Below are 26,445 nucleotides of genomic sequence, written 5' to 3' on the forward strand. Positions count from 1 at the left end.
GTAGTGATAAGAACTACTATAGAGAATGAACTGAAAAAGTTTAGAGAGTTAAGCTCTATTCCCGTTCCTCACACACAGGAACTTGCAGGATGTCTTAGGCACATTTTGAATGGGCACTACAGCTCATCCAATCAACTTCAGCTCAACTCAAAATTGTAGTCCCCAGATATTCTGCGTGTGAGACATTTAGGGAACATTGGTAAATTGTATTTTCTACTGATAGCTTGCATCTCATGTGTTTAGGGAGCATAGGTAAACTGTAGCGTCTACCAATTGTCTTCATGAGAGGCATTTAGGGGATGGGCACTGTTCTCTCTAGGTATTGAGAAATCATCCCATTCCAAACAGGCATTTTATGAATGGGCACAGCACTAGTATGTATCAATTGACAAATGTGTCAATTAAAATGATAAGGATCTAATAAATTAAATGGTTTAGGTCCATACAGAGACTTCACCATTGGTACTAAACTGAGGTTGAACTGTTGAAGCAGTTCATGGCCTTCCGTTGGCTGATTCTGCTGTCAGTTCTGCCAATTTCACTGATTCTACACTCCTGTTGGCTAGTTTTAAGAGTCCTAATCTCTGCAGTTCAAAGGTCAAAGGTTGGAGTTTATGCAAATGAGCATAGTTTGTTTGATATGTACATGAGCCAGCACATGTAGTCAGCCTAACCGCCTAACTTGGTTAGCAGCATAATATGTCAATCTTTGTTTTTCTCTACTTTAATTTATACAGTGACTTTGCTGATGGAAACATTGCTGTTGCTGCTGTAAGAAACGATATTCTGTCATATTTACAACATAAATCTATTCTGATCCTGTTCTGAATTTATTCTTTTTTAAAAATATAATTTAAAAAACCCAGTTCTTTGATAATGAAAAAGAACCAATGAGAGTATTGATAAATACTCTTATTTCTTTCATCTGGTGTTTTGTTCATTCCACAAATGCAGTCAACAAAGCAATATAACTCAGCACTATAACTACCATCTCTACTGTTATCAGATCATTAAATGCCTGCAGACAGAAACATGGTGAAAACTGTTGGTTACATTACCTTTTGATGCTGAAAATAATCTGAATCAAGCTGATGAGTGAAGGTGAAATGAATTAACAGCTTCAACCAGGAAACCAACCAGAAGAACAAACATGTATACAACAGTCTTGACTTTATATACATCTTTAACCGGAAGTGTTCTTAAGGAAATCTGATCACAGAACAGCAGCTCTGAACTTTGGAACGAAGAATCTGGAACAAAAGTCAAACATAAACAGACAGTATAGATCTTTTGTTCTCTTCTCAGGAAATAAAAAGTGCTGAGATGGCATTAATGCAGTCTGTTGTATCTCTGTGATATGTGCAAAATGGACAAATAAATTGTTTGTGGATACGCTAAAGATAAAATTCTAACCACACAGTTGAATAGTGGCTGCAGCCTGACTATGGGAGGATGAGAAACATCAGTTTAAATACATTCACTATAAGCATGTTTTACTAGTGTTTCATGATTATTTTTTTTATGGCACACAGTGCATTTTTTAAATAAATATTGTAATGATAAAAGTCCAAAATTGTGTGAAAATACATAGTTTTTAGTCAAATAACATCAAATTTTCTTAGGGGAGGGCCCCCAAACCCCCCAACCAAAACACCTGCAGACCTTTGACTTGGTTATTTTATTTGACCACTGCAGATCTGATTGTTTAATCAACTGGATAGCATCATAAAACAATAACAATCATATCATATCAGCAAAATAGTGCAGAACAAGAAAAGTCAGTATTCTATTGAATATAGCTTAGCTATGGATACACATCCTTCTGCTTTTGCCAGTAGCCCCAGACTTTTTCCTTGGTGGGCTGCTCTCATTTTCCATTGGAACAATTAATAAGAATGCTTTCTGATTGGCTGCTGTTCGATACCTTATTGAAGTTTGACTGTCTAATTTCTAACAGTTGCATTTGTTTAACACTCATAATATAATTTCTATTCACATGTTTTTTTTGCTCCCTGCATGAGAAACTAATGATCATGATATTCCAACTGTCCAGTTTAATCAAATCTGTTAATTGGCATCCAATGATATGCTTTTTTAATGGTTCAACTCAGAATAATAATCAACATTTATATTCAGGGTAGACAATTAGCCTACATTTTAACTGATGGAGGGTGGTAAGGGACGTCGATAATGGATAGGGGGGTGCTGACCCGAAAAAGGTTGAGAACCACTGCTTTAATTGGAATGTCCTTAAACTAACAGCCAACCCAATTCTATTCTCAGGTAGAGGGGTGAGGTTTAATAGTAAACTAATAGGTCCCAGGCTTTGGAGAAATGGAGAAGCAAATTATAACCGTCAAGTGGACATTGAATATTCTGCAAGAACAATAATGTTCATAACTTAGTGGTTAATGACCAGTTATCCTATGGTTTGGACTTTTGGGATCTACAAGAGGAAAATATGAGTCTGTGTATTGTTTTCTATACTGTGACTGAATGTTAAAGTGTAAAAACGAGTTGTATTGCTAATCACAACAAGTAGCCATTAGCGTTAGCATATTAACTATCAGCTTTGCTTTCATACTGTTAGCTTGGCATTTGAAGTAGCCTAATTGGTGAGGTTGCAGATTGCAAACAACTGAATACTTCACCCCTTCCCCCTTCCCCCCTCCCCTTTCAAGTGTGTAGGCGAACCTATGTTGGCCACAAAACTCACGAAAAACACAAAAGAACCTGTGGAGCCAGTGTTTGGTGGAAAGAAACATGTTACCATAGAAACATGGCGGTGCAAGATGGCAGGCTCTGTGGAAGACGACTTGCTCCATATGTAGATATAAAGGGCTCATTCTAAGGTAACAAAAACACAACAATACTTATTTTCAGGTGATTATACACACATTAAAACATACTTATGAATATTATATTCCATTTCTGCCAATAGATCCCACTAAATCCTACACACTGGTTCTTCAAGACAAGTCCATTACTGCACTTCTCCTCACCTACCCCTCTGAATATTCCAGAAAAAGAAGTGAAACCTTACTACTATTATTTGTTTACGAAGCCTGCAGAAACTTCCTGAAGCTGACCAATCAGAACAGAGTGGGCTCATCAGGAGGCGGGCCTTAAAGAGACAGGAGCTAAAAAGGCCTGTTTCAGACAGAGGCTAAACTGAGGGGCTGCATAAAGGTCCAGTACAAGATAGATAAGGAGTTTTTAACTGGAAATCATGCAAATAAATTAAAGTCGAGCCCCAGAATATACATATAGACCTGGAAATATTAACATCAAGGTGAGAACTGATAAACTAGCACGTGCCTTTTCTTTTGATTGCTTGTGTAAACAAGTGAAGCGGCCACTAGAGTTTTTAAGCCTGTACACTCTCAAGCCTCGACTCAGGCCTTCAACAGGGGTTGTAGTTTACACTTTGGTTTATGTTGCAGAGTGAGAGTGTGTGTGAGTGTGGGCGCACAATATATTAAGACATAAGATAAAATCCTAATAGGAGGCATATACCTTCGTTATACTTCTTAATCTTATTGGAGGCAAAGTCAGTTATTCTTAGTTTTCAGAGTAAGGGAACAGAGGTTGCAATAATTTATAAGTACAGGTAATAGCGCCATTAAATTTGAAACCGTACCCCTGGCCCTGCCCAATTACCTCGCAAGGCAGCTGGATTCGCAAGATCACAACATCATGCATGAATCCATCTTGTCAGGCTTTAAGTTATGCGCTTGTGTCCAAACCACTGGTGGTTCGGACTAATTAGCGTCACGAATCCAGCTGCCTCACAACATAAGATGGTGATAGACAATGATAGACAGATGGTTCATCCAATGACCTGCCAAGTATTTTGTTTTCTGTAGTGCCTGCCCTTTTCCAAACAGTTTCCATGGAGGATTTCTCAGATGGTTCTGGCACATCAGGTTACCACCCATAGTACTATAACACATAGCAGATTCACATAATATTATATAGCTACATGGGACGAGTGTTACACTCATGTTTAGAGCAGCAGAAAAAATCGTAAAATTTGAAAGTGTATGGTGCAGGCCATCTCTGATATGGAACAGTAGTCATCTTCTATCTTGGGGAAAACCATTCACCAACAAAACTTGGGAAGATAAAGATATTAAAACCCTTCCAGATATTAATGGGTCAAACACTATCCTTAACTTTGTCCTGGTTTGTGCTTTCTAGAGATAGGAAAGCATATGCTCAGACAGACAATAGACAATAACGTTCTTCCAACATTCCCAACGTTTCAACACAATTGTTTGTGTTTGTTTCTTTCCTGTTTCAGCACAACAATGAAGAACTTGACTGGTTTATAAAGTGATAAAGACTGCTACGATGTACAAGTGATCGTACACACATAAGTGCTGACACATTTGTATTTAACTTTCTGAGAAGTTTATTTTCCATATGGTCTGTATTTTGCATGTTAATGGTCTAACTTCACTCACAGCCTCCTTTTCCACCACCACAGGTATTTTCAGTGCTGCAGTTTTGTCTTTTGGCCACTAGAGAGCCCTATTGCCGATAGAATTGTTCATTAGGAGAAGCTTTTTGTGGCATTCTGTTTATCAGGGACTGCAGCACAGATACCACTGCTTTTAAACATATAAACATGTCATTTTAATACTCATTTTAATGATTTTATGAGGAATCATTTAACAGATTCTCTTCAAGGACAGATATATAATAATTTTGTTCTGCCAGCATTTCTGTTTGAAAATGTAACTTTGCCTTTAATATTTTATTTTCTAATTTTGATATTGATATTGTACAAATGAACAATGACAGGTAGAATGTATGTATATCTATGTTTCTTATTATTTGACTGTTAACTTTATGCATGTTGTGCTACAGATCATACTGGATTTGCATTGATCCCAATAACTTCCATTCTTCACATAAAACTATATCATTTCAAACTGTGTTACAAAAGGTTCAGCCCATCAAGAAGACTATGACAGAGTGGAATTTATCAATTATCTGACAAGGTCACATGATCAGTATGTTCATTAAATTCTTCCTCGAAGTACCAACTTTTGGTCTGGAGTTATTTGTCCTGGTTTGTGCTTTCTAGAGAAAGGAAAGCTTATGCTAACTTATGACAGACAATAGACAATAATGTTCTTCCAACATTTTGGCAACTGTTTGTGTTTGTTTCTTTCCTGTTTCAACACAACAATGCCTCCATGTACAAAGCAGCTCTATACAGAAACGCTTTTCCCAATTTCCTGTGGAAAAACTTGACTGGCCTGCACAGAGCCCTGACCTCAGCCCCATCCAACATTAGCCAGACCTCATCACCCAACATCAGTGTGGGACCTCACTAATACTCTTGCGTCTGAATGGGAAGAATGCCATTTTCCCTCTCAGGACCTCTGCATGAAATGAGCCATGTTGCATAATGAGTACTTTTATTTTTACTAAATTTGCTGCTACTACTTCTACACTTTCAGTACACATTTCAATGCAGGACTTTAATAGAGTATTTTTGGAGGAAGAATCATCACTAATGTGTCATTCTAATTCAGCTGTATTGGTGTCATATGTGACTTGTGTAAAAGCAGCGATGTGACAGACAGACTTCACTTTCCCTGTACTTCCTGAAGTTCCTGCAGACAATACAGGTATTTCCCACAATTGGCAGGACAACCATCCAATCAGGTTCAAACAGGTGTTAGATGACACCATCATCAATCCAATCAGTGATTTCTATCAACTCAAAGTGTGATAGAGGGCTGATAATTAAGAAACTATATTTTATATTGCTGTATGGATAACAAGGACAGTTAGTTTTAGTCAGTCAGTTTAGTCTTCTGGACATGGTTCAGTTTAATTTGGGTTAAAATAGTTGTTTAGCGGTCTAGAAGAGCAGGGGGTGGAGTTACACAGCTGCTTGTTAGGTGGAATGCTGGGTAATGGTTATAAACGTTTACCGAATCAGGATTAATCTTCATTATTTTGTTAAACTGTTGTCAGTTTAAGTTGATCACACAAGCTCAAGATACATGTAGTGAAATACTGATCCACCAGTCAGACTGGATTTTGAAAAAATAACCACGACTGTAATAGGCATGCTTGTGAATGACACTCTGATGAGAACTGCTATGACAGTATAGGGAAGAGAGTGTGAAAACAGGCTCCTAAGCGAAGGCAGATAGTTCAACTGATACTCAGGCTCACTGAAAATACTACCTATGGAAAAGAACTGACTTGGTAACAAGCCTTCATAACAGCTTTACCTGGCACAATAAAACAGTGCATCAATATTCAGAGTATAACAGGCTGTGTGTCAACAACTGTGTCTTGACAAATCTGGATTTTGGTACTTCTGTACTGCTGAGATAAACAATTCAAGCTGCATGCACACTTGCAGTTTAAACTCTTACAACAAGTGAATTATCATACTTGTATACACATTGTCAGCTGAGATACAAAGAAATTAACCAACATAAGCATGACTTCTCAGGTGATGAGGATTTTGAACCCTATGTCACTTGTCCAGCTGTGTGGTAGAGTCTTTTACATCCGTGGACACATTCTCCGTCCAATTATGTCTGGGTTAATCACTATCAACTTTCACAGAAACAGAGAACAAGGGATAACTTGTGTCTCTGTTCAGTGGGAAAGTATCAGATTAACTTTTGAACACAGACAACAACATGCGAGACTAAGTGTGTTCATGGTGTGGAATGCAAATTGACAAAATGCTTTGAATAAACTATGATTTCTACATTCACTTTGTTAGTGTCTTTTTGGAGTCTTTTCTTTGTCTTCTTCCAAAAATACTGTTTTCAAATCCTGCATTCAAAAATTTAACAAAATTGTTAAATGTACTCATTATGCAACATTGCTAATATTAACTACTTTATGGTATTTCATCTAAAGCAATACATCATATTCCATTCATTTATTGTACACTTTTTTTATTCTTCATCTGCAAAGGAAATTTATCACAGTAATTATATCTGTCAAATGTATGTAGTCGAGTAAAAAGTTCAATATTTCATTTTGAAGTGTAGCAGAGTAAAGTCAAGTCAATTTTATTTATATTGCACCAAATCACAACAGAAGTTATCTCAGGGCACTTTTCATATAAAGCAGGTCTAGACCGTACGTTTTAATTTACAGAGACCCAACATTCCCCCATGAGCAAGCACTTGGCGACAGTGGCAAAGAAAGACTCCCCTTTAATGGGAAGAAACCTCAAGCAGAGCCGGGCTCTACATGGGTGGCCATCTGCCTTGACCAGCTGGGTTGAGAGAGGAAGAGGGAGGGGGGAAGGTGAGAGAAAGACACAGAGAAACACAGAAACAGTGCAGAGAGGAGCCAGTGCAGAGACGCTAATATGAGAGAAATATGATCTCTTTTCCTAGTTCTTGTCAGTACACGTGCAGCTACATTCTGGATCAGCTGGAGAGTCTTTAGAGACTTGTTGGGGCAGCCTGATGATAAGGAATTGCAATAATCCAGCCTTTGTCTTTGTCCATGTCTATATCTACATCTCTGTCATCATGTGGAGTGCAAGGGAAACATCTCTATGATTGTCAGTTTTGTTTGGGACATTCGTAACAAAGACTTTTGCTATGAGAAATACCAGCTGGGAGAGCCAAATCAGCTGAACATGCTTGGTCTGCTATGCCCAGTGGGCCCAAAGGATGCCACGGCCTTGCCTGGAGCTGCACCGGCAAGGGAACACCGAAAGCAGCGCAACAGGACACGGAAGCTGGGCAAGCGCAGGGGAGTGCAAGCTAGGCTAACTGTTAACCCACACAAACCGGCAGCTCCAACAATCATGCTGCCTAATGTTCTCTGGACAGCAAAATGGATTATCTCATTCCCCCATCAGTGCTGGTCACTCGTTGTCATGCAAGAGCTGTCTACGTCAAACTTAGACATGTGCTTTCTTTATCCTTTCGGTTGTTGTTGCACTGCTGTTGTAGCGGGTGGTGGTGGTGTGCTGGAATGCATTATACTGAAAAGAGTTCCTTCCGCCTCAAGGATGACAGAATATGTATAGACTTTGTAGAAGTATTATGGCAGAGCTGTTCTATAGGATTGAATTAGATTGCAGAAGTCTTCCTAATAAAGTTTTTGGTTAGTGTATGTTTCCCTGTGAGAGCCAGTCTTGGTACAGTTAGGGGCTCAGACAGCAGACATGAAACCCCAGCAAAAGCATTCAAGGTGAGCGACACTCCATCCACAGATGTCTTCCCTGGTGTCTCACAAGCTCTCTACTCTGGTCCTCTGAAAACTCTGTAATAAAAGAAAATGTTTTGTTAAGTTTAAAACAGATTTCTTAAATAAATGAAGTAAATTCAGTGTGAATCTGTTAACTTCAACTTTTACTACACATACCTCCATGCCCCTGAGTGCTGTTACGTCTTGCCAGCCTGTGACAGGTGAACAAAGTAAAGGAAGCCAGTGTGTTGGTGCGAGTGAGTAGACCTGAAAAACAATGAGGCAAAATTTCCTGAAAAAGTCCCAACATATTATCTGTCAACAATTGGCCCTTCTAAGCACAACCACAGCAACATCCGACTGTTCAAAGCATAAAATACTGTGACGAACAGCTGTTCTAAGCGCAAACCAACCAATTATATTATTATTCATGGACCATTTGCACTGCCATAATCACTCCTACTGTATTTTTAAAAGCACATCAAAATCTTTTTCTTCATAAAGAAGTGCATGCTGAGTTCATATGAAAAAAACAACTGAAGCATAGATGACGAAAGTTGTAAGTGGAAAGAAATGACTCCACATAGTCTAGACTAACCTAGTGAATGAAACAATTAGCTTTAAGTGTCAGAAGCTTTTTGCATTCCACTTTATGAATCCTACTCCATCGCACCTGTTCGTCTAGTTAAACTTTCTTCTCTCTTTCTGTCAACAGAGATTAAGCCCAGCTGAGAAGTGAGCCATCTCTGTGACTCACTAGAGAACATGTCCACACGTGTTAAAGACTCAGCTGGACGAGTGACTTTGGGTTCAGAATACTCATCAGTGCAGAAGGATGTCTGCTGCTATCACTGAATATGTTCAGGCAAATTGTTTTTTAAATTCAAATCTGAGCAGGCTAGGCAAAAATCAAAAGATATATTTTCAACTGCAGTAACTACCACAGGTATGGAGTACTTGTTAGCACAAACGGTTTCACAGTCATTGTGTGTTCTCTAATCCAAATCCTTTTCTGACAAAAGCTTTTGTAATTTTTGCTCAATTAGGGGACTGTGGATTTTGCCCTCTATCCTTTACATTGTAAGTACATTATGAAGGGATCTTCTAATGGTAAGTATGAACAGGAGGAATAATTACAGCAAGAAAAACATGTTTCAATGTTCATATGGGCACCTGACTGTTGTTTTTAGACTATCCTTTTAAAGACCTTATCATTTCAGTTTAGATTATGCTTTAGTGTTGGATGCAGTATTCCCATACAAATTTATGATTAGTCAAATTGAATCAAAGTTAAGACCACAAGCAAAGTGCCACACAGTTGAGCCTGCAGGGCCAGTTGGAGCTATAAGATAGTAACCAGCATCAGCCTTCAAGAAACATTCTATACAACATTTTATGCATTTCCATTATAGACTGATAGAAATATAATGCCAACAATAAATTTAATAAGAAAGAGAAAAATCCAGGAGAGCTGTAAGGCATTCCAATCTTTTTTATTTTCCAAATTTTACAAATAGTGCAAATATAACATGAAAACAACAAATAAAAAGTTTCCAACGGCAATCTTTTTGACCAACTGTAACTATTCCATCTCTTGAAATCACACAGGTGGTGGTCAGTGTTGCTACAACCACCAGCATGGCATGGGAACTGCAAACACAAATTAAAACCTCTCGGGCACAGAAATGTCACTGTGTTATGGCATACCCTTGTAAGTAAAAACACATAACTTTTCAGTACAACAACAAGAAGGGAGTATTCTTTAACTCGAGGAAAATATGGAAGTGCTTCACTTTGCCAAATGTTAACACTGTGCTAATGACGATTTCTTTTTTTTTACATGCATAAACATTTACACCTTCAGCTTTCATTTTAGCAAAACTAAATTTGTGCAATTATTAATTATTTTTAATTACCTGCTATTGACGGGATTCATTGAACATGTTCAATTACCTATATTTTTTCTTACATTTTCCAAATCAGTGGCAAAAAAATCCTCCATGAACAGGTCTCACAGTCATGCTCCCATGTCACAGTCATGAATAACATTGCATTAAATGCTACTGTGCAAATTTTCAACAGATATGGAAGTCAAATGCTGCAGTAACAAGGACTATGAGCTTTGTTTAAAATACATGAAAAGAAAAAACACATATTTGCATGGCTGCTTCTCCAGTTAACACATCTTGAATAACTAGTAAAACTTTAAATTAATCCAATAAGCTAGTTAGAAGACCCTGATCTTGATCCTGAATTTCTTGCATCTGCTCCACTGAAGTAGTGGTTATGAAATATGATGTTAACTTTTAAAAATGACTATTTTTCACTTGTCGTGTTATGCATCTGCTGAAGGAATAAATGTAAAATGTTACTTTTAAAACACCACATCACATTACATTAATTTTAACTCCTGTATGGACAACATGAACAAATGCCATGAATTTGCTGTGAATGCAGCAGAATCTGCTCCTGGTGACAAAATAAATCTGCACAAATCTTTTTCTGTGAGTTTGATTTTGATTAACTTTGATACACACTGAACACAAACCAAACTGTCTTGGTAGCTAGAAGTCATCAACGGTACAAATAAGTGTCTGGAATTACCTGTGCTAACTTATTGTATGCTTAGCAATCAAGCTAACTTGCCTGCTAATGTAAAGTACATTAGCAGGCAAGTTAGCTTAGTTGCTGAGCTAATCAGAAAGCTAGCTGGCTTGGACAGCTATGTTGACTGACTAGCTCTAGTGTGCTCCTGGCTGGCTAAAGCGTTAAGCAGTTATCTTGCCGGCCACAGATGCTTGCATGGTAAAATCATAAATTTGGGTGGTGATTGATCTATCTATAGGCCTGACCTCTAGCAGAATCAAGAATATTATTGGGTGTTTGGTGGTGGTGTTTTTTTAGGGGATAGGGGACCTGGAAATCAACAACTGTTCACAACCTACAGGAGCAGTTTGTTTTGTCGCCCAGCTCTACTGGAACAGCACATTTTCAATCACCATTTTCTGTCGAAGTCCTTTGGTTATAGGCACATAAACAAGAAAACTTCCCCGTAAAGTTATTATCAGTAAATCAGTAACAAGGCATCAATCATGAACTCTAAAAACAGACCCTACTCCACGTTTTCCTGAACTCAATGTATTAAACTCAACCACAGGTACTCTGTGTTTTTTACAGGCATTTATAATGTAACACATCCTTCAGTAAGGCAACTTTGGTGACAAATTATATGTTTAAAAAGTCTTTGTTTGCAGATATACAGTAGGCCTACGGTATGTGTGCAAATTTTGGATTTTACGTTAATCTAATAATGGCAAATCAGTGTTACCCAACACCAATATAGTGGAGATGATTTTCCTCAACAGCTTCAGGGACATTGCTCTGTAAATTGAAACAACCCTGCCTCAGCCTGCCTTAAAGGTAATGGCTTTTACAACCTGGGCCTTATATTTACCTAGAGGTGGCGATTATTTCTATCAGTTATGACATTTTACTCACCAATTTCATTGCCAAAATCTAGGGATGGGTAAACAGGTGAATGCGACAGGTATGGCTGAACTGTGGATTATAAACAAATCCACAGCCACACTAAATTATTTGGAAGTGAAAAGGTAGGTGAATGCAGCCAAAATGTTCATTGTAAACTTCCCTTCCATTGTAAAACTATGTGCAGGCTTTGAAAATGTCTTCCTTTGTCGCCACCTGGTGTCTGTTTCAAAAATGACACTGCAGAGGACAAATTTGAAAGATGCTACAATCACATCAAACTGACAATTACATGTAATATGTGGTTTAAATAATATGTTTGTCTGGTTGTCTGATAGCTCGTGTTGCTGCCCTGTGGGACTGAGTCTGGTAGAGTCACTGCAGCCACAGAACTCAGTAGTGACTATTGTAACTGATGGGAATGATCACCAAAACTCCAAAAAATAGGCACTTTAAGTAACTGCTAATCCTTACAAGATTAGTCTGTGTTTTAAATGGAGAATTTCACTGTTCAATGGTAGTTCAAGACTGGCTTTACGAGAAAAACAACAGCATTTGTTGTTTGTTCAATGCCTTAATATGACCCTATGTTTCTCTTGACCTAAAAAGGACTGCTTGTGGTTGTGTGAATATGAAACCCTCATAGACAGAAGGTTGGAGTAGACAGATGAGTCTTGATGGGATTGACTTTGACTTTGGCGATGACTAGTTTGTTTCCTGTTTCCTACTGATTGTCACAATGGTTTCTTTTAACCATGACTAAAAAGGTTCCCCAAAGTAGTTATTTTAACCCATGCTACAACCTTTCCCTAACCCTAACTAAGTAGTTTGTTCCTAACCTTACTCAAACCTTCACTAAAGCAGTGGTTGATCTGAAAATGGTCATACAGATAATCTACAGCCTATGTTATGGTTAAGGATGGGAGGCTTTCTGAGGCCCTTGTAATTTCAGATTTCAACCCTCGTCTTGACTGTTGTTGACAACTCATATCTGTTCCAAACTGTGATGGACATTTCCACTCTCATACACACTTTCAATAAAACACTTTACATCTATAAGCACAATCTGTAACAATGGTTAATTAAAAACACGGCACAGAAACTGCAAACAGTCCAAAGGTACAAGCAGCTCTCTTTGATGCCTCTCCCGCTGAGTGTGTGATCATTCTTGATGCTGGATAGGGTTTGGTAATTGACAAGACACTGACTTTGTGGAAATGACATCACTTAAACTACTTGATCTTTGGTCATAAAATGGAGCCTAATGCCACACTTTGAAGACACTCAAAGGAAAAGCCAACCAAAAATAACACTTGAGTTGATTGAGACAGTTTCCAGAGCCTCACTCTGGTTTTAGACCATTCAGGTCTCTATTGAGAATACACAGCCACTTCATAGTAGTTCAGTGTGAAATACATCCCTTGGCTCAGCTGTGTCTGCCTTCTTATGGCTGATTTGCAGATGAAAGAGGACTGAACACAGCTTTTGCATTCTTGGTTTTGTCTTCATGCACTTTCTTTCAGAAACTTGAGCCAGCATGTGGTGCTAGGGGTCGACAGAATCACTGCATCACACACTTCTCCTTCTGCTGTTTAGCATACTTCCTCCTCCGCTGTTCCAGGCCACGTTCCAGACGTTCATCCTCCTCCAGAGCTCTAAAGACAAGAAAAAGGGAGGAGATTTAGGGCTTGCTCACAACAGCAGATCTAAATCCAACTAACTAACTGCATTCTGTTTTGACAGTGCTGACCTTTGAGGAAATGGAACCAACAGTAGCCACCACAGAACCTACAACTGAGCACCAAGCTTGCAGCAGTACGTATTTCACAAAGACATGCAAGTCAACAGTGGTGGAAGAAGTACTCAGATCCTTTACTAAGTCAAAGTACCAATACAGCAATTTAAAAATACAAGTAAAAGTCCTGTATGAAAAATCCTACTACAGTAGGGTTAAGTATAAGGGTTAAGTATTGTGAGCTTGATGCAGTTAAAGTATTGCAGTAAAAGTAGTGGTTTGGTCCCTCTGACTGATATATTATTATATATGACATCATTAGATTATTAATAGTGAAGCATCAGTGTTAGAGCAGCATGTTACTGTTGTAGCTGCTGGAGGTGGAGCTAGTTTACACTACTTTATATACAGTTAGCTAGTTTAGTCCAGTGGTTCCCAACCTAGGGGTCGAACCCCTCCAAAGGGTCACCAGATAAATCTGAGGGTTCGTGAGATGATTAATGGGAGAGAGAAGAAACAGCAAAGTTCTGATACACAAATCTGTTCTCAGATTTTGGACTTTTTCTCTAATCTTTGATTTTTGCTGAAATATTGGATCATTTGAACATTTATTGAAATGAATCCATGTGAGAAGTCTAGAGGGAAAAATCACTATTTGGTGGAGCTGTTAACAACTCATAGACATGTGAAATGTGACCCCAACTACACACTGCTTTTTGTAAGACACCAAAAGCCAAAAAGGTTGGAAACCACTGGTTTCATCTTTAACAATGTGTTGTATTTTAAAAGCTTGTTATATTATCCATTGTGTCAAATCTTCATCTGAAAAGTAACTAAAGCTGTCAAATAAATGTAATGGAGTAGGAAGTACAACATAGCATTGAATGGAAATACTAAAGTAAAGTACAAATACCTCACAATTATACTTAAGTTCAGTACTTGAGGACATGTATTTAGTTACCTGAGGCTGGACACCAGCTCTTAAGTTTTTCATCTGAAGCCATGTTCCATTTGCAGTGCATAATTTAAATTAGAACAGTGAGCGCACTAAGTAGCATGTTACAAGATGTAGTCATCAAACCATGTATGTTTTGGTTCAGGTGGGATTTATCTCTATTTCTCTATTCCTGATTCTGACCTTCTGCGCCATCACTCAAAATTTCAATTTTGAAAACACAGAAAGAGAGAAAGTGGGTGAGTGAAAGTGCAAAATGATAAAGAAACTTCCTCTCAGGCAACATTCAGGCAACTCTAATCCTCTGATTGGTGGAGTTTTTTGGGGCTGTGCACAGCCTGAGAGCTATTAGGCTTGTTGGAGATGAACAGCACCTCGTCTGGAAAGTGGATGAAATCAGGCAGCTGCAGCAGGAGCAAGTGACAATAAGCTGCAGTCAAGTCGGACAGTTTCCCAGAATATACAGGAGCTCACCGAAGAAATATCTGTGATATTTCTCAGCTACTGAATGTATTCATCCTCTCTGGCTGACACAACATTTATTCTGTTAACAAAATAACACTTTATAAGACAATATCAGACAAATAACATCAAAATCTCTCCAATTACAGAGAGGATGTTATTGATCCAACATCTGAATCAATCAGCTCTTTGATCAGGGGACAGCCAAGTGTTTCCCATCATGCTCTGAGGTCTTGCAGAGTAACTGTGGCGCCTGACTCCAAAAACTGCAGCCGCCTTGATCTCGTGAGCATTGCCTACGTTTGAATGACATCAGAGCGAGTCGGGATAAAAACGGATAGAAATCTAAGCACCTGCAATGTGTGGGGATCGCTGGTGATCTGATCTGGCTGGAAAAAAATACTGTTCTTTGTCCTTCTCTGTATGTTCACATATGTCAGATTTGCAGATAGCAATAAGGCAGTAAAGGACAGAGCTCTTTGTAGTAAAGATGCCAATAAATCATATTATCTATCATTATGTACCAGGTCTGTCAATGAAACTAAAAGAGATTTTAAAGTGTCCCTCCACTCAAAAATGTGTTTTTCTTCTTCATTTGAATGTTCACTGTGCAGTATATGCAGAGTTTGACATATGAAGATTCTGCTGGAGGAGGAAAGTTTCACTGTGCTCACAAAAATCTGTGTTAAAGGGATGGGCCTACAAACATGATTTGTGACATCACAACTAGGAAGCCTCCAGTGCAAATACACTGAGAATGGACTTTACAGTGAAGGAGTGAAGGAGACATCTTGTGTCCAGCAGTTAAACTTTTGAAATTAAAAAAATATATAATACATATATAAATATTATGCATATTTATGATTTTTAATGAGGGGGAACAAGTAGATGTAATTTTAAGAATTTCTAACTAGATAATGGAACTTTTTTGTGAAAAATGTCTTAAAACATGTCTGGAGGAGATCTTAATGTAGGGTTGGTGAATTAATAATACAGCATTTAATTTCTTTTTCTTTTGTTACATGGAAAGAATGATGTTTATTATTTCTGTCAGGCATTCATTTTCCCTGGCTTTCCTTTCCTTTGATATATAAACTATTCCAGTTTGCCTTTGCCCTCTCTTATGCTTATTGAGATTTATTGGATTTTTCCTTTTATTCTTTCTTTCATTGAAGTCAAAAACACTCTCTGTGTGTGGGGGACTGTTACATGATGTGTTGGATGGAAGCTGGAGGAGCAGGCCGCCACTACACTGCCATCTAGTGGCATTACTGCCCAGAAATCAAGGAGAAATCATTTAAAGCTAACAAAAGAAGGACAAAACTGCAAGTGTTGTTTTGATCTTCATGAACAAATCTTTTGTTCTGTTTGAGTTACAGTTTTTGTTAACTACACTGTCATTCCCTGCCTGCAGAATTAGAGCCTGTGAAAGAAACAAACCCTCCATCCAGCACAGTAAGTGTGTCTCACCCTCTCTCCTTGGCGTCGATATTGTGGACCAGTTCATCTCTCTGGTTGACCAGTGACACCAACTCCTGAAGCAGCAGCTGCTCCCTGTGTTTATGAGCCTGGGTCTTCTGCCACTCTGCACAACAAAGACAACAGAAAGAAACAAGGGAGCAGAGGTGAGAAGGAAGAAAACAGGAGCTGGTAGAGGAACAACCAACAATTTTTTGTATTATTAATCAGCACCACCTTTTCAGTTACATTACTGCTGGTGCACACCACCTGTGATCTTGTATGAAGCTGATTACCTATACACGTATCTGATGGTGGCAGGTAGTGGTGAATGTTAAATCATGCACATCCAGCAGCAGGCTTTTGCAAGACAACCAGACACATTTCTGTGCTTTTGTGCCCATCAAAGTCTTTGATTATCTCTTAGTATTCTGCAAGGTTTCATGGTTCATACAGTCAAGATCTGCAGCAGTGTTATAGATGGTGACGTGTTATACATGGCCTCTTATGTCACATTCTAAACTCACCCGTGAGCTTCCGCATCAGTGTAAAAAACGAGAAGTTATACAATATGCATGTCAGGATGTTTTGAAAATAACTCACAGTGCTGCAGTCACACACATACTTAGAGGCACTTCCTCTGCAAACTTACAAAAACAAAACTCTGAGGTTTTTATTTTAGTCACTTGTATGATCTAATTCCATACAATGTGACAGCATGAACCTGAGATTTGGAGCATCAGACCTTAAGGTAGCTGTTTGGGGCTGCTTTTATTTTCTGTTTCTGCTAATTATCATCCACTAGTTTTAGAAATGGCTCAAATTGCTATGTATGCTGATGACTCAACGACAGATTGTTGCATCATCAACAGAAAGACTGAATAACATGCTAAATAAGTACTTAAAGTTAGTGGTAGAATGGGTAACAAACAACAAATTGGTGCTTAATGTTAGTAAAACCAAGTCTATTATAATAGGATCAAGGTATCAGTTAAAAGCTGAACAGACACTGAAATTGAATGTAAACAGTATACCTATTAGACAGGCACAAGAGACAATCCTTCAGGGTATAACCTTGGATCATAAATTATAATGGTCTAAACAAATTGATAACATTGTGAGTAAAATGGGCAGGTCAGGTAAAATGGTCAGTTGTGAGAAGAGTTTTTAAAGCTATGCCACCAGATGTCATCAGACAAATTCTAAATGCTGTAAAAATAAATTTAAATTAAATGTAAAAATAAATCTAAATTCTGTCACAGTTTGATTACAGCTTAATTTTCAGTGCTTCAGTGACAGAGATAAAAAAAAATTACAAGTAGCTCAAAATAAAGATTCACATTGTGCTTTACAGTAATCTTACAGAACTAATGTAATAGACATGCAAGACAGTCTGGGCTGGCTGTCAGACAGAGATCCACATATGCTTTGTTAGTTTAATCAGAACTATACTAGTAACACAATCACCAAAGACTTTATATGAACAGTTATTCTCTCAGTTTGTTCAACACAATTATCAAACACGATATGCAACAGAATGAAGGCTCATGTTGCCAAAACGAAAACAAGTATGATACAGAAAACAGTTGTGTACAGAGCCATGGTCAGGTGGAACTCATTGCCGGTGCCTTGATCATGTTTTCTGCTGGATTTAGTAACATCATGCAGTTTGTGGGTAAATTCTCAGCCTCTGGAGACCAGGCATTAATAGAGCGCAGATGAGATTTATAAGAGCCACAAGGAAGGTTGTAGTGGGAAAAAGAAACATAAAACTAAAACCTGATTATTTGAAAGAAAAGTAAATCAAGAAGAATATTATCAATGATTATTTTCTTTGTAAACCTGTTCCTGAGTGTTCAAATCCCCTAAAGATCCAATTTCAAAGAAAAAAGTCAATTCCTGCTCACACTCATGAGGTGATAAGTGTGTGCGTGAGTAGACTTTTTCCTTTGAAATAGCAGTAAAACCATACCTTCAAGGGCCATCATGTCCCTCAGCTCCTTGTTTAACAGCTCAAATCTTCTTTCCAAGTCTTGTTCTTCCAGTCTGTCAATCACAAGAGATGCATTCCAAGATGAGTGACAGCCTGTGCTTATGGAAGGGGTGTACTTACTATTAATAAAGGCAGGTGTCTCATTTCATCACATGCAAATTTCTCTGTTTTTATTTTCAAAAGTTTTATTAAGAAATCCAAAGCACAGTGACATCAGTAAACTGAGGTCTCCCTCATGATTGTGGTCAGGTGGTCAAAGCTTTCTTTTTTCATTCATTAGGATTTGACTCTTAGGTTTGGATTCTTCTGCATGGACAGGATTTTTCACCAGGGACTAGGACTGAACAATTACAGGAAAATATCTATAATCATTTTTACCAAGGGTGCTTTTAAATCAAATTATATGTCTGTAAAAAAAAAAGTATTTGTGGTTGATATAGTATTGCTGAAGTTTCTACCAAGCATTAACACATACTTTTCTTGTTTCTGTGTGAACAGAATCAGGTATAGTAATGCAGCAGCTTGCTGTTCCAGTCCTCCCAGGATTTAAACCAGTCAGTCAGAGAAACAGCAACCTCCAAGTAAACTTGCCCCCCCCCCCCCCCCCCCCCCCACACACACACACACACACACACACACACACACACTGCTGCTTCCCTCGGAGCTCTGGACTAGAGACTGTTCTTGTGCAGTGTTGCGTCTTTCCCTTTTCGTCACCGATCTAGTCTGCCTAAGAACTGTTGAACTGTTGTCTGCCTTGGGAGTGGAAGATCGGGGTTCGATTCCTGGTGGAAGCCATACTCATCAGAACTGTGTTTCTCTGACCGTGCTACTATTGTCTTGACATTGTGTGGAATAAAGACTGTAAAATTTATTCCAGTGTCATTTGTGCTGCAATTGGGTCCATTCTATCCCTGTTAGTTTTCCATAGATAAAATGTTTAGCCACACTTACACATTAGATCAGTCATTTTCCTATCATTTTCATTATAATCATAGCATTGTATTTCTTGGTAACAGCTACATAGTTGACCACTTCAGACAAACTGCTAATGTAGCTTCAGGAGCTAAAATTAGCTTCACAGATTGACAGAACAAGCTGCTTCACAGCTCTGAATCATGGATGTCTTAATTTAGAACTTTGATATGATGTGCAAAGACAGTTTAACTGAGATTTGTAACAACTATCAAACTAGCTAAATGAAACTGAGGTGATCACCTTGACCGTTTATGACGATGATTGTTTAGAGATTCACCATTGTGTTTGAAAAGATTCTTTTACACACGGATCTTGCAACATGCGTTTTAAATCCTGCTTCTAGAAAACGTTTGGAAAATTGTGCAGTATAGTCAACAGTTTATACTGTACATGTTTCAGGCAGTGTGTGTTGCGGATGTCTTACAATAGCTGCAGATGATCCTGCCTCCTGATTAAAGCATTCTTCTTGTTCACCAGCATAAACCATTCCTGAATCAACCTCTCCTCCTCCACCTTGTCACTACCTGTGAGAGAAAACTCTGTCAGTCAGTTATAAACCCAGTGGGTGTTGATGCCTATTTAGTGTCTTTAAAATACAAATTATACACTCTAATTACTAACTTTCTATTAATTTAATCATTTCTACCGTTAAAGTATTTCATTTGTTGCCTTAAAATAATACTTCGTTACCCCACATTCATGTTCTTTTCACTTATTGTGCCACCATTACCTGTTTCCATTAGTTGTCTGAGTTTCCTCTCCACCACTCCAGCTCTGTTATCAACATGGTTTTGTTCCACTTCCAGGGCTTCCATCTGACTCAGCGCATACTGACTGGGGTCCTGTATGCATTGATACACAGAATTACCTGCATGATCTATGATTTTGTATGTATGATACAAAATTGAACAACAATAGAACACTGTAAGAAAGGGAGCACACAATTAAATATCACTCAGATTTAATTAAGTCACAATTAAATTCTGGTCCTTACTGAATAACAATAAGTTCAGTCAATTCTTGTTTGTATTATTTGAGTGAGAAAAGCACAAAAAATATGTTGTTTGTCACTTGACAGAGACAATATTTTGTCATTACTTTGGCTTAAAATGTAAAATTATATAGGTCATGTGCACATGCATTGATACACGTGCAGTAAACAGGTTAGAAAATGCATGCTCCTTAGAGAATCCTCAGTTCTCACAAATTTGGTACCAGTTCTAATTTACAAATAGTTCTAGGTACGCAAAAAAAAAACATATGGTTGTTTATGACCCTGACTGATATTGACCTGGCCCTCTGGTCTTCCCTCCTCAGCCACTGCCTCTGCTCTCTCTGCAAGACAATCACAGACATACAGCTTGTATAAATTATTAAGGATAAGTTAACAACTTAAAATTCAACAAAAGGAAATTATTTTAAATCATTATTCCCCAAAAGAATCTAATTAAAACAATAAGGTCAACTTTAAAAAACTGTTGTAGATCTACTATTTTTGACATCAAAGAAAAACTGTTTTCAAGAAGAACTGACCAGTTTCTGATGTCCTCCGGGTAATTACACTGTCTTCCTGTCCTGCAATGACCTGCAAAGACAAAAGATATTGTAACATATCATAGATTGGTTGAATCCATAGAAAAATAATGACAGAATGGAAGAAAGCATCATACCACTGATATGTCTCCTTCATCTACTGACCCACTCCTCCGCTGTGACCTGCGCTTCTTGACCAGATCTGCGTCTTTGACATGAGAGAAACCTGACTTGGACAGGAAATGAGTTCTTGGTGGTGCCACCGGTGACTGAGCCCCTGCTGCCCCAGCACCCTGCAACCGTTTGGTTCTGGGAGGTGGAACCACATCCCTACTGGTTTTACTGTCCTCTGCTGTGCCTGCAGTCCCATTAGTCTCAAGAGTTATACCCTCTTCTTGAAGCCTCTGGGCGCAGTAGCGAGCAGTTGCCTCAGGGTCCTCTTGGATCTCCCGGTCCCCTGCTACTGCATAGCTGGACTCGCTGCTGTCCTTCTCAATATGAAGCACACTGAGCTCCTGGCCCGTGAAATGGGTGCGGATCTGGCTGAGGTAGGTCATGACAATGAGACGGTCAGGCACTGCTAGCATGACCATGTCTGAGGGCTCCATCAACCTGGAAATGCCAAGTTCGGCAAAGCCATCAAAGGCCTGTAACATATAGAAAAGGGGATTAGATTTAGAATTACCAACCAGCAGATGACATAATTAGATGCTCTTTTGCTATGAAGGTCATTTTTTAATTTAAAATCAACAGATAACCAAACATTAATCACCTTTTTGTTGTTGTGCTTGATGTCATACGGGTCCAGTAATTCAAAATTACTAAACAGAGAAAAAATATTTTATAATACACATTTTTAACATTTTTTTTATCTGTAATCTTATTTTAACTGTTTCTTACATCTTTTCTGGGTAGAAGTGATGTAAGATGGCACAAAAGGCCAGGCCGTTCCTCCAAGAGGTGCTAAAGTTGGTGATCTTCACTCCCTTGTGAGCCTGTGTGACTTCCTGACACCATTCTAGTAGAGACTGACTGGACGTCACCAAGCTTGGACTGCCCGATAGACTCTAGACACACACACACACACACACACAAGCATACAGGAGAGTGCAGAAATCATCTTTGAACTATCTGGTGACTCAGAAGTGGTAACTGAATATAGACTATTCTTAAAGTTTAATTAGTTTAATTATGCTGGACAAACAAGCTGGATGATACATTTGACATTGTCTTACAAAGTTGTTAAGCTAACATGTTTGCTAACGATTGCCTATTTACACATCAAGCAGACAGAGCAACATTAGCATTCATTTGGGGTGTCCAATATTCACTCTCCTTTTAGGTCAGCTTGGGTCTCTACCAACTCCTGAGAAAAATATCTGGCTCCTTAAGTGGCTAGATGTTTAACTTCCTTCACCAACTACTTGCTATCCTTCTGCTGTATCTGCAGGGCAGGTAGCATACAGTCAGTTTACCAGAGCTTTTTCACTTTTTTACTTTTGCTGCTGGAATTGCAGTGAAGGACTTTATAGGCTATTAAACCTGCAGTGTGAAACTTTTGTCTCTCCCTTCTGGCAGTGAGAGTAATTACAAAATTCAAAGTAATTACAGAAACACTGTTGACACTTTCTCACGTCATAGGCTCCACCGTAGCCTACTCTGTCGCTACTGTAACATCCTACACATTACACATAAATGCAGCTTTAACATACTTCTGAAGAGGCAGCCCCATCTGCAGGTCTTTTCTGAGGTGTTGTTGGTTCATTGGCTTGGTGGAAGCCATGAACTTGTGACTTGCTGTCATCTAGGTAAGAACCACCAAAACGCTTCTTGCCACGAAGCATAGGTGCAGACCGACCTGAAGATTCTTCAGCTCTCTCTTTTTGCCTGGAAAGACACACAGAAACAAAGCAAAGTGATTAATAAATTCCACAATTTCTTTGAAATCGTGTTTGTCCTAAACAAAAAAACACTGTTTTTTGATGATTTTCCAAACCATGTTGCTAATAAAACCACATACATAGACAATGTTAGAGAATTAGAAAACTAAGGGAAATGAGAATTTCAATTGTGTTGAAAAAATGCAAAACACACATATCTCAGTTATGAGTGCCCCCCGCCCCCCACTCCTTAATGTATACTGACTAATCTTACCTTTCTTCCTCTAAACAACCAGCAGCTACATCTACAGTCACAAAGCCAAAGTCCAACTCTTCGTCCCTCATTTCCTTCTGTGAGTTTATTTCCACTGGTTCACTGCCTTTATCATCCCCCACATGCAGCCAGTCATCCTGAACAGATGTAACAGTAGAAGCTATGGACCTATCAAGCTCTGCTTCCAGGACTTTTTCAATGTCAGCCACCTCAGGTACTGCCTCTGTAGCTTTCTCTGAGTCATCTGTAACACTAGGTTTATCTGTAAAGGTCCAGCCTTCAATTATTTCATTTTCTACTGAGTCTGACTGAGGAAATCCTTCCTCTCCCAATACTGTTAACGCATCCTGTTCCAACTCTGATGCAACATAATCTTCTCCTTGGATTGTGACAAAACCTCCTTCAGAGATCATACTTGAATCCAACGATATTGAACCTTCCTTTGTTTCCTGGCTAGTGACCCATGTATCCTCCGGCCTTCTCTGAGAGGATTCAGTTTGTACGGGGAATAAATCGTCTGCAGGTGGTGTGCTATCTGAATAAGTTGCACTGAGACGTTTCTTGTCTCGTGGCAATGGAACAGGCAAGCTTGGCTGTTCATTCTGTTGAAATGGTTCATCACAAGTGGTGTCAGGTACTGTGTCTGACAAGCCTGGAGGTGGTGAACCAGAAATTGTTGTGTCATCTGGGAATGAACCACTGAGACGTTTCTTTACTCTTGGTTTTGGTACAGGCAAGCTTGAGGATCCTGGTATCTTCTCTGAAGTATCAAGATCCTCTACCTGAACATTGCTCTCAATAGTCAATCTGCTTCTCCTAAAATGTACAGCAGCCTCCTTTTCTCCGGATATAGTATGTTGATCACCCAGATGAAGAAGGGAGAAGCCTTTGTTGTGTTGCACCACTGACAATTCTTTAGGGCTACCTTTCCTTGCTGCCTGTGCCTCCTCCACATGGGAAGCCTGAGATGTCTTCTCTGTAACTGTAAAGTCATCTGGGAAGGAGCCACTGAGACGTTTCCTCACACGAGGTCTTGGGATAGGAAGAGTTGTTTGTTTGTCCTTCTCATCCTCTGATTTCTGAGAAGATGTGTTGATCATATGAACAGATGTGTCACCAGCTACATTTAACTGCTTTATTTCTTCCATATCACCCTTCATAGTATTGTCAATCTGGACTAATTTTACTGACTCCCTGTTTGCAACATTTAAATTTTGTGCCGTAATTCCCTTTTCACTGCCAATTTTGCCAGATTTACTTAAAGGCAATTTCGTGCCACGCTGTGGAAGACCTATCTTTTTGATGATTGAGACATAAGCAGTTTCTGGCTTTGGTGCGATACTTTCAATTCCCTTTGTTTCTGAGGTAGAAATTCCATCAGAAGACACCTGGACAGATATAGTAATGTCTTTCTGAAGCCATTCAGGAGTACAAGAGATTTGTTCTGTGTCATTTGAGCAGACCAATTCTGTGTCTTGCTGTGGAGATGAACTCCCAACAAAATTAGTTTCTTGAGAGTGTTGTTTAGTTTGGTCTTCTCTACCAACAGATTGTGAAGGGATCATTTCAATGGCTATTTGACTGGGGTTTTCAATGTTCTGTAAAGGTTCAAGAGCACCTGACACATCAGAGCTTCTCTCACAGGGTTGAGGGGGCACAGGATCAGAAGTTTTTAAAGCAGAACTGACTTGGGCATTCAAATCCTGTTGGTCATTAGTTATTGGAGCAGCTCTGTCTCTAGTGACACTATCTTTTCTCCTCAGAGGCTTGCAAGGAGCAGATTTCTGTGATGTTTCAGGTGGCAAACTACCATCTCTTCTTTTTACACGAGGAGGAGGGACAACATCCATGGGTTTCTGCACAGGGAGGAGCTTGACAGACAAACCATCAGATTTTTGTTTGCGGTCTGGTGTTAAACTATCCTTCCTTCTGAGTGGTCGTAATGGAACAGTGCCTTTTTCTTGATCACATCCTTTCTGTTGAGGATCTGGGACTTTTCTCTTTGGCTTTCTGCCTCGCTGAGAAACAGCAATGTCAGCTTGTGGTCCAACTGGACTAAGGTTATGATCATCTGAAGGTTTATCCAAGAGTGTCTCTCTGTGTTCATTGGCATCTGTCAGTGACATATTTGATGAAGGTTGTAGGGCAGTGGCAGAAATTTCTTCAGTGCTTGTTCGTTGGGGGCTTAAGGACAAGAAAGGACAAGCTTCAGAATTTGCTATTCTTTTTGTCATACAGTTGTACCATGCACCTTATCTCCAACCAACTATTAATCTGCTCAACCAAAAAGACAGCAACCAAATCTTGTTACAAATTGCAAAACACAACTGACCGTTACCTTTAATATTCCACTTTACTTATGTACATGCGTACTAGCATTAAAACAACACAGAAGCACATAAAGGACACAATGACACAGTTGCCCTGAGTTTACAACACCTATGTACAACACTAGAAAAACAGAAATATTACCATTCCACATCACAATACCAATCCTTAAGGCTATTTAAAAGAGTTGACCATCACAATTTTCCAGAGTAGTAAGCGCTCATAAGCAGAACAAGAGACAATGTTATCACCACAAATTTACACTGTCACACCGTGCAACCAAACACTTAAGTGGGGCACTTTCCCCAGCACTCACCCTTTATCCAGCTGTGAAGAAGTTGACACTGTTCTAACCTCATTCTGTTCTCCCTCAGTCTGGTGCCTTAACAAACCTTCAGTGTACACTGATTTTTGAACAGAGTCCAGCCCTGTCAGTGATCTCTCATTTGTATGCCACTGATCAAGTGAAGCCTCCTGTGCCTCTACTCCTTCTCCATCTTCCTTTGATATTTCAGTGATATCTGCCTCTGTCAAAGGTGGCCATTTCTTCATGCTTGCACAAACCAAAAACCCATCATCGCTATCTGTAGTTGGTGATGGAGACACTGATCGATCACCTACCAAGTCCAACATGTAGGGCTCAGCACTTATTGGATATTCAGTGCTATGTTTGGAGGGAATGTCCTCAAACTGGCCCTCTAAAGGAACTATCTTCTGTATGAAAGTAGTTTCATCTGCACGTGGAAAACACTCATCTGAAGGGTTCACCGTCTTGTCTTTTAGGTCCATTGCAGAGACAGCTTCGAGTTGGTGATCAACTTCAGCTAAAGTAGAGCTGGACGGCCCCAAAATGGATGCTACTGTTTCATAACTGTGAGAAATGGATACTGGAATGAGTTAGTGAAACCTGGAACCATGCAAAAACAATGGTTTCAATAAACATGTATCTAATTAAAGAAACCATTGAGTTTTGGAGATAGTGAAAAAAATACATTCCATGCAGCCTAGGTTTTACTTTGTTTCAAACTTGGATAACATTAAGTCAAGAAGTCAAGAATCTGCATAAAAATAGATAACAAAATGTGCTTAATACATGATACAAGTGGCGTATGAAAAATCACCATGGCCTCAGTATTTTGCTTCAGTACCGCCCCAGTATCACACACA

The 26,445-nt window shown here is 39.0% G+C and overlaps 1 protein-coding gene across 5 annotated transcripts in view; it reads right to left on the reverse strand.

Moving 5' to 3' along the window:
- Window positions 1-9,673: 9,673 nt before the first annotated feature.
- The window catches only part of ehbp1l1a (EH domain binding protein 1-like 1a), a 55,141-nt gene continuing 38,369 nt past the window's right edge, over window positions 9,674-26,445 (reverse strand). For 4 of the 5 annotated variants that reach the window (XM_042400538.1, XM_042400537.1, XM_042400539.1 and 1 more), the window contains 13 exons: window positions 25,595-26,149; window positions 22,951-25,134; window positions 22,509-22,683; window positions 21,697-21,863; window positions 21,569-21,617; window positions 20,934-21,443; window positions 20,797-20,848; window positions 20,555-20,598; window positions 19,994-20,105; window positions 19,688-19,787; window positions 18,265-18,338; window positions 16,305-16,419; window positions 9,674-13,337 (listed from right to left, as the gene is read on the reverse strand). In XM_042400538.1, the coding sequence (XP_042256472.1) occupies window positions 13,244-13,337; window positions 16,305-16,419; window positions 18,265-18,338; window positions 19,688-19,787; window positions 19,994-20,105; window positions 20,555-20,598; window positions 20,797-20,848; window positions 20,934-21,443; window positions 21,569-21,617; window positions 21,697-21,863; window positions 22,509-22,683; window positions 22,951-25,134; window positions 25,595-26,149 (4,231 nt within the window). In that variant the 3' untranslated portion in view covers window positions 9,674-13,243. The remainder of the gene's footprint in view (window positions 13,338-16,304; window positions 16,420-18,264; window positions 18,339-19,687; window positions 19,788-19,993; window positions 20,106-20,554; window positions 20,599-20,796; window positions 20,849-20,933; window positions 21,444-21,568; window positions 21,618-21,696; window positions 21,864-22,508; window positions 22,684-22,950; window positions 25,135-25,594; window positions 26,150-26,445) is intronic. The other variant, XM_042400541.1, reaches the window with a different exon arrangement.

Source organism: Thunnus maccoyii, chromosome 22 (genome assembly GCF_910596095.1).
Source record: "Thunnus maccoyii chromosome 22, fThuMac1.1, whole genome shotgun sequence".
NCBI lineage: Eukaryota > Metazoa > Chordata > Actinopteri > Scombriformes > Scombridae > Thunnus > Thunnus maccoyii.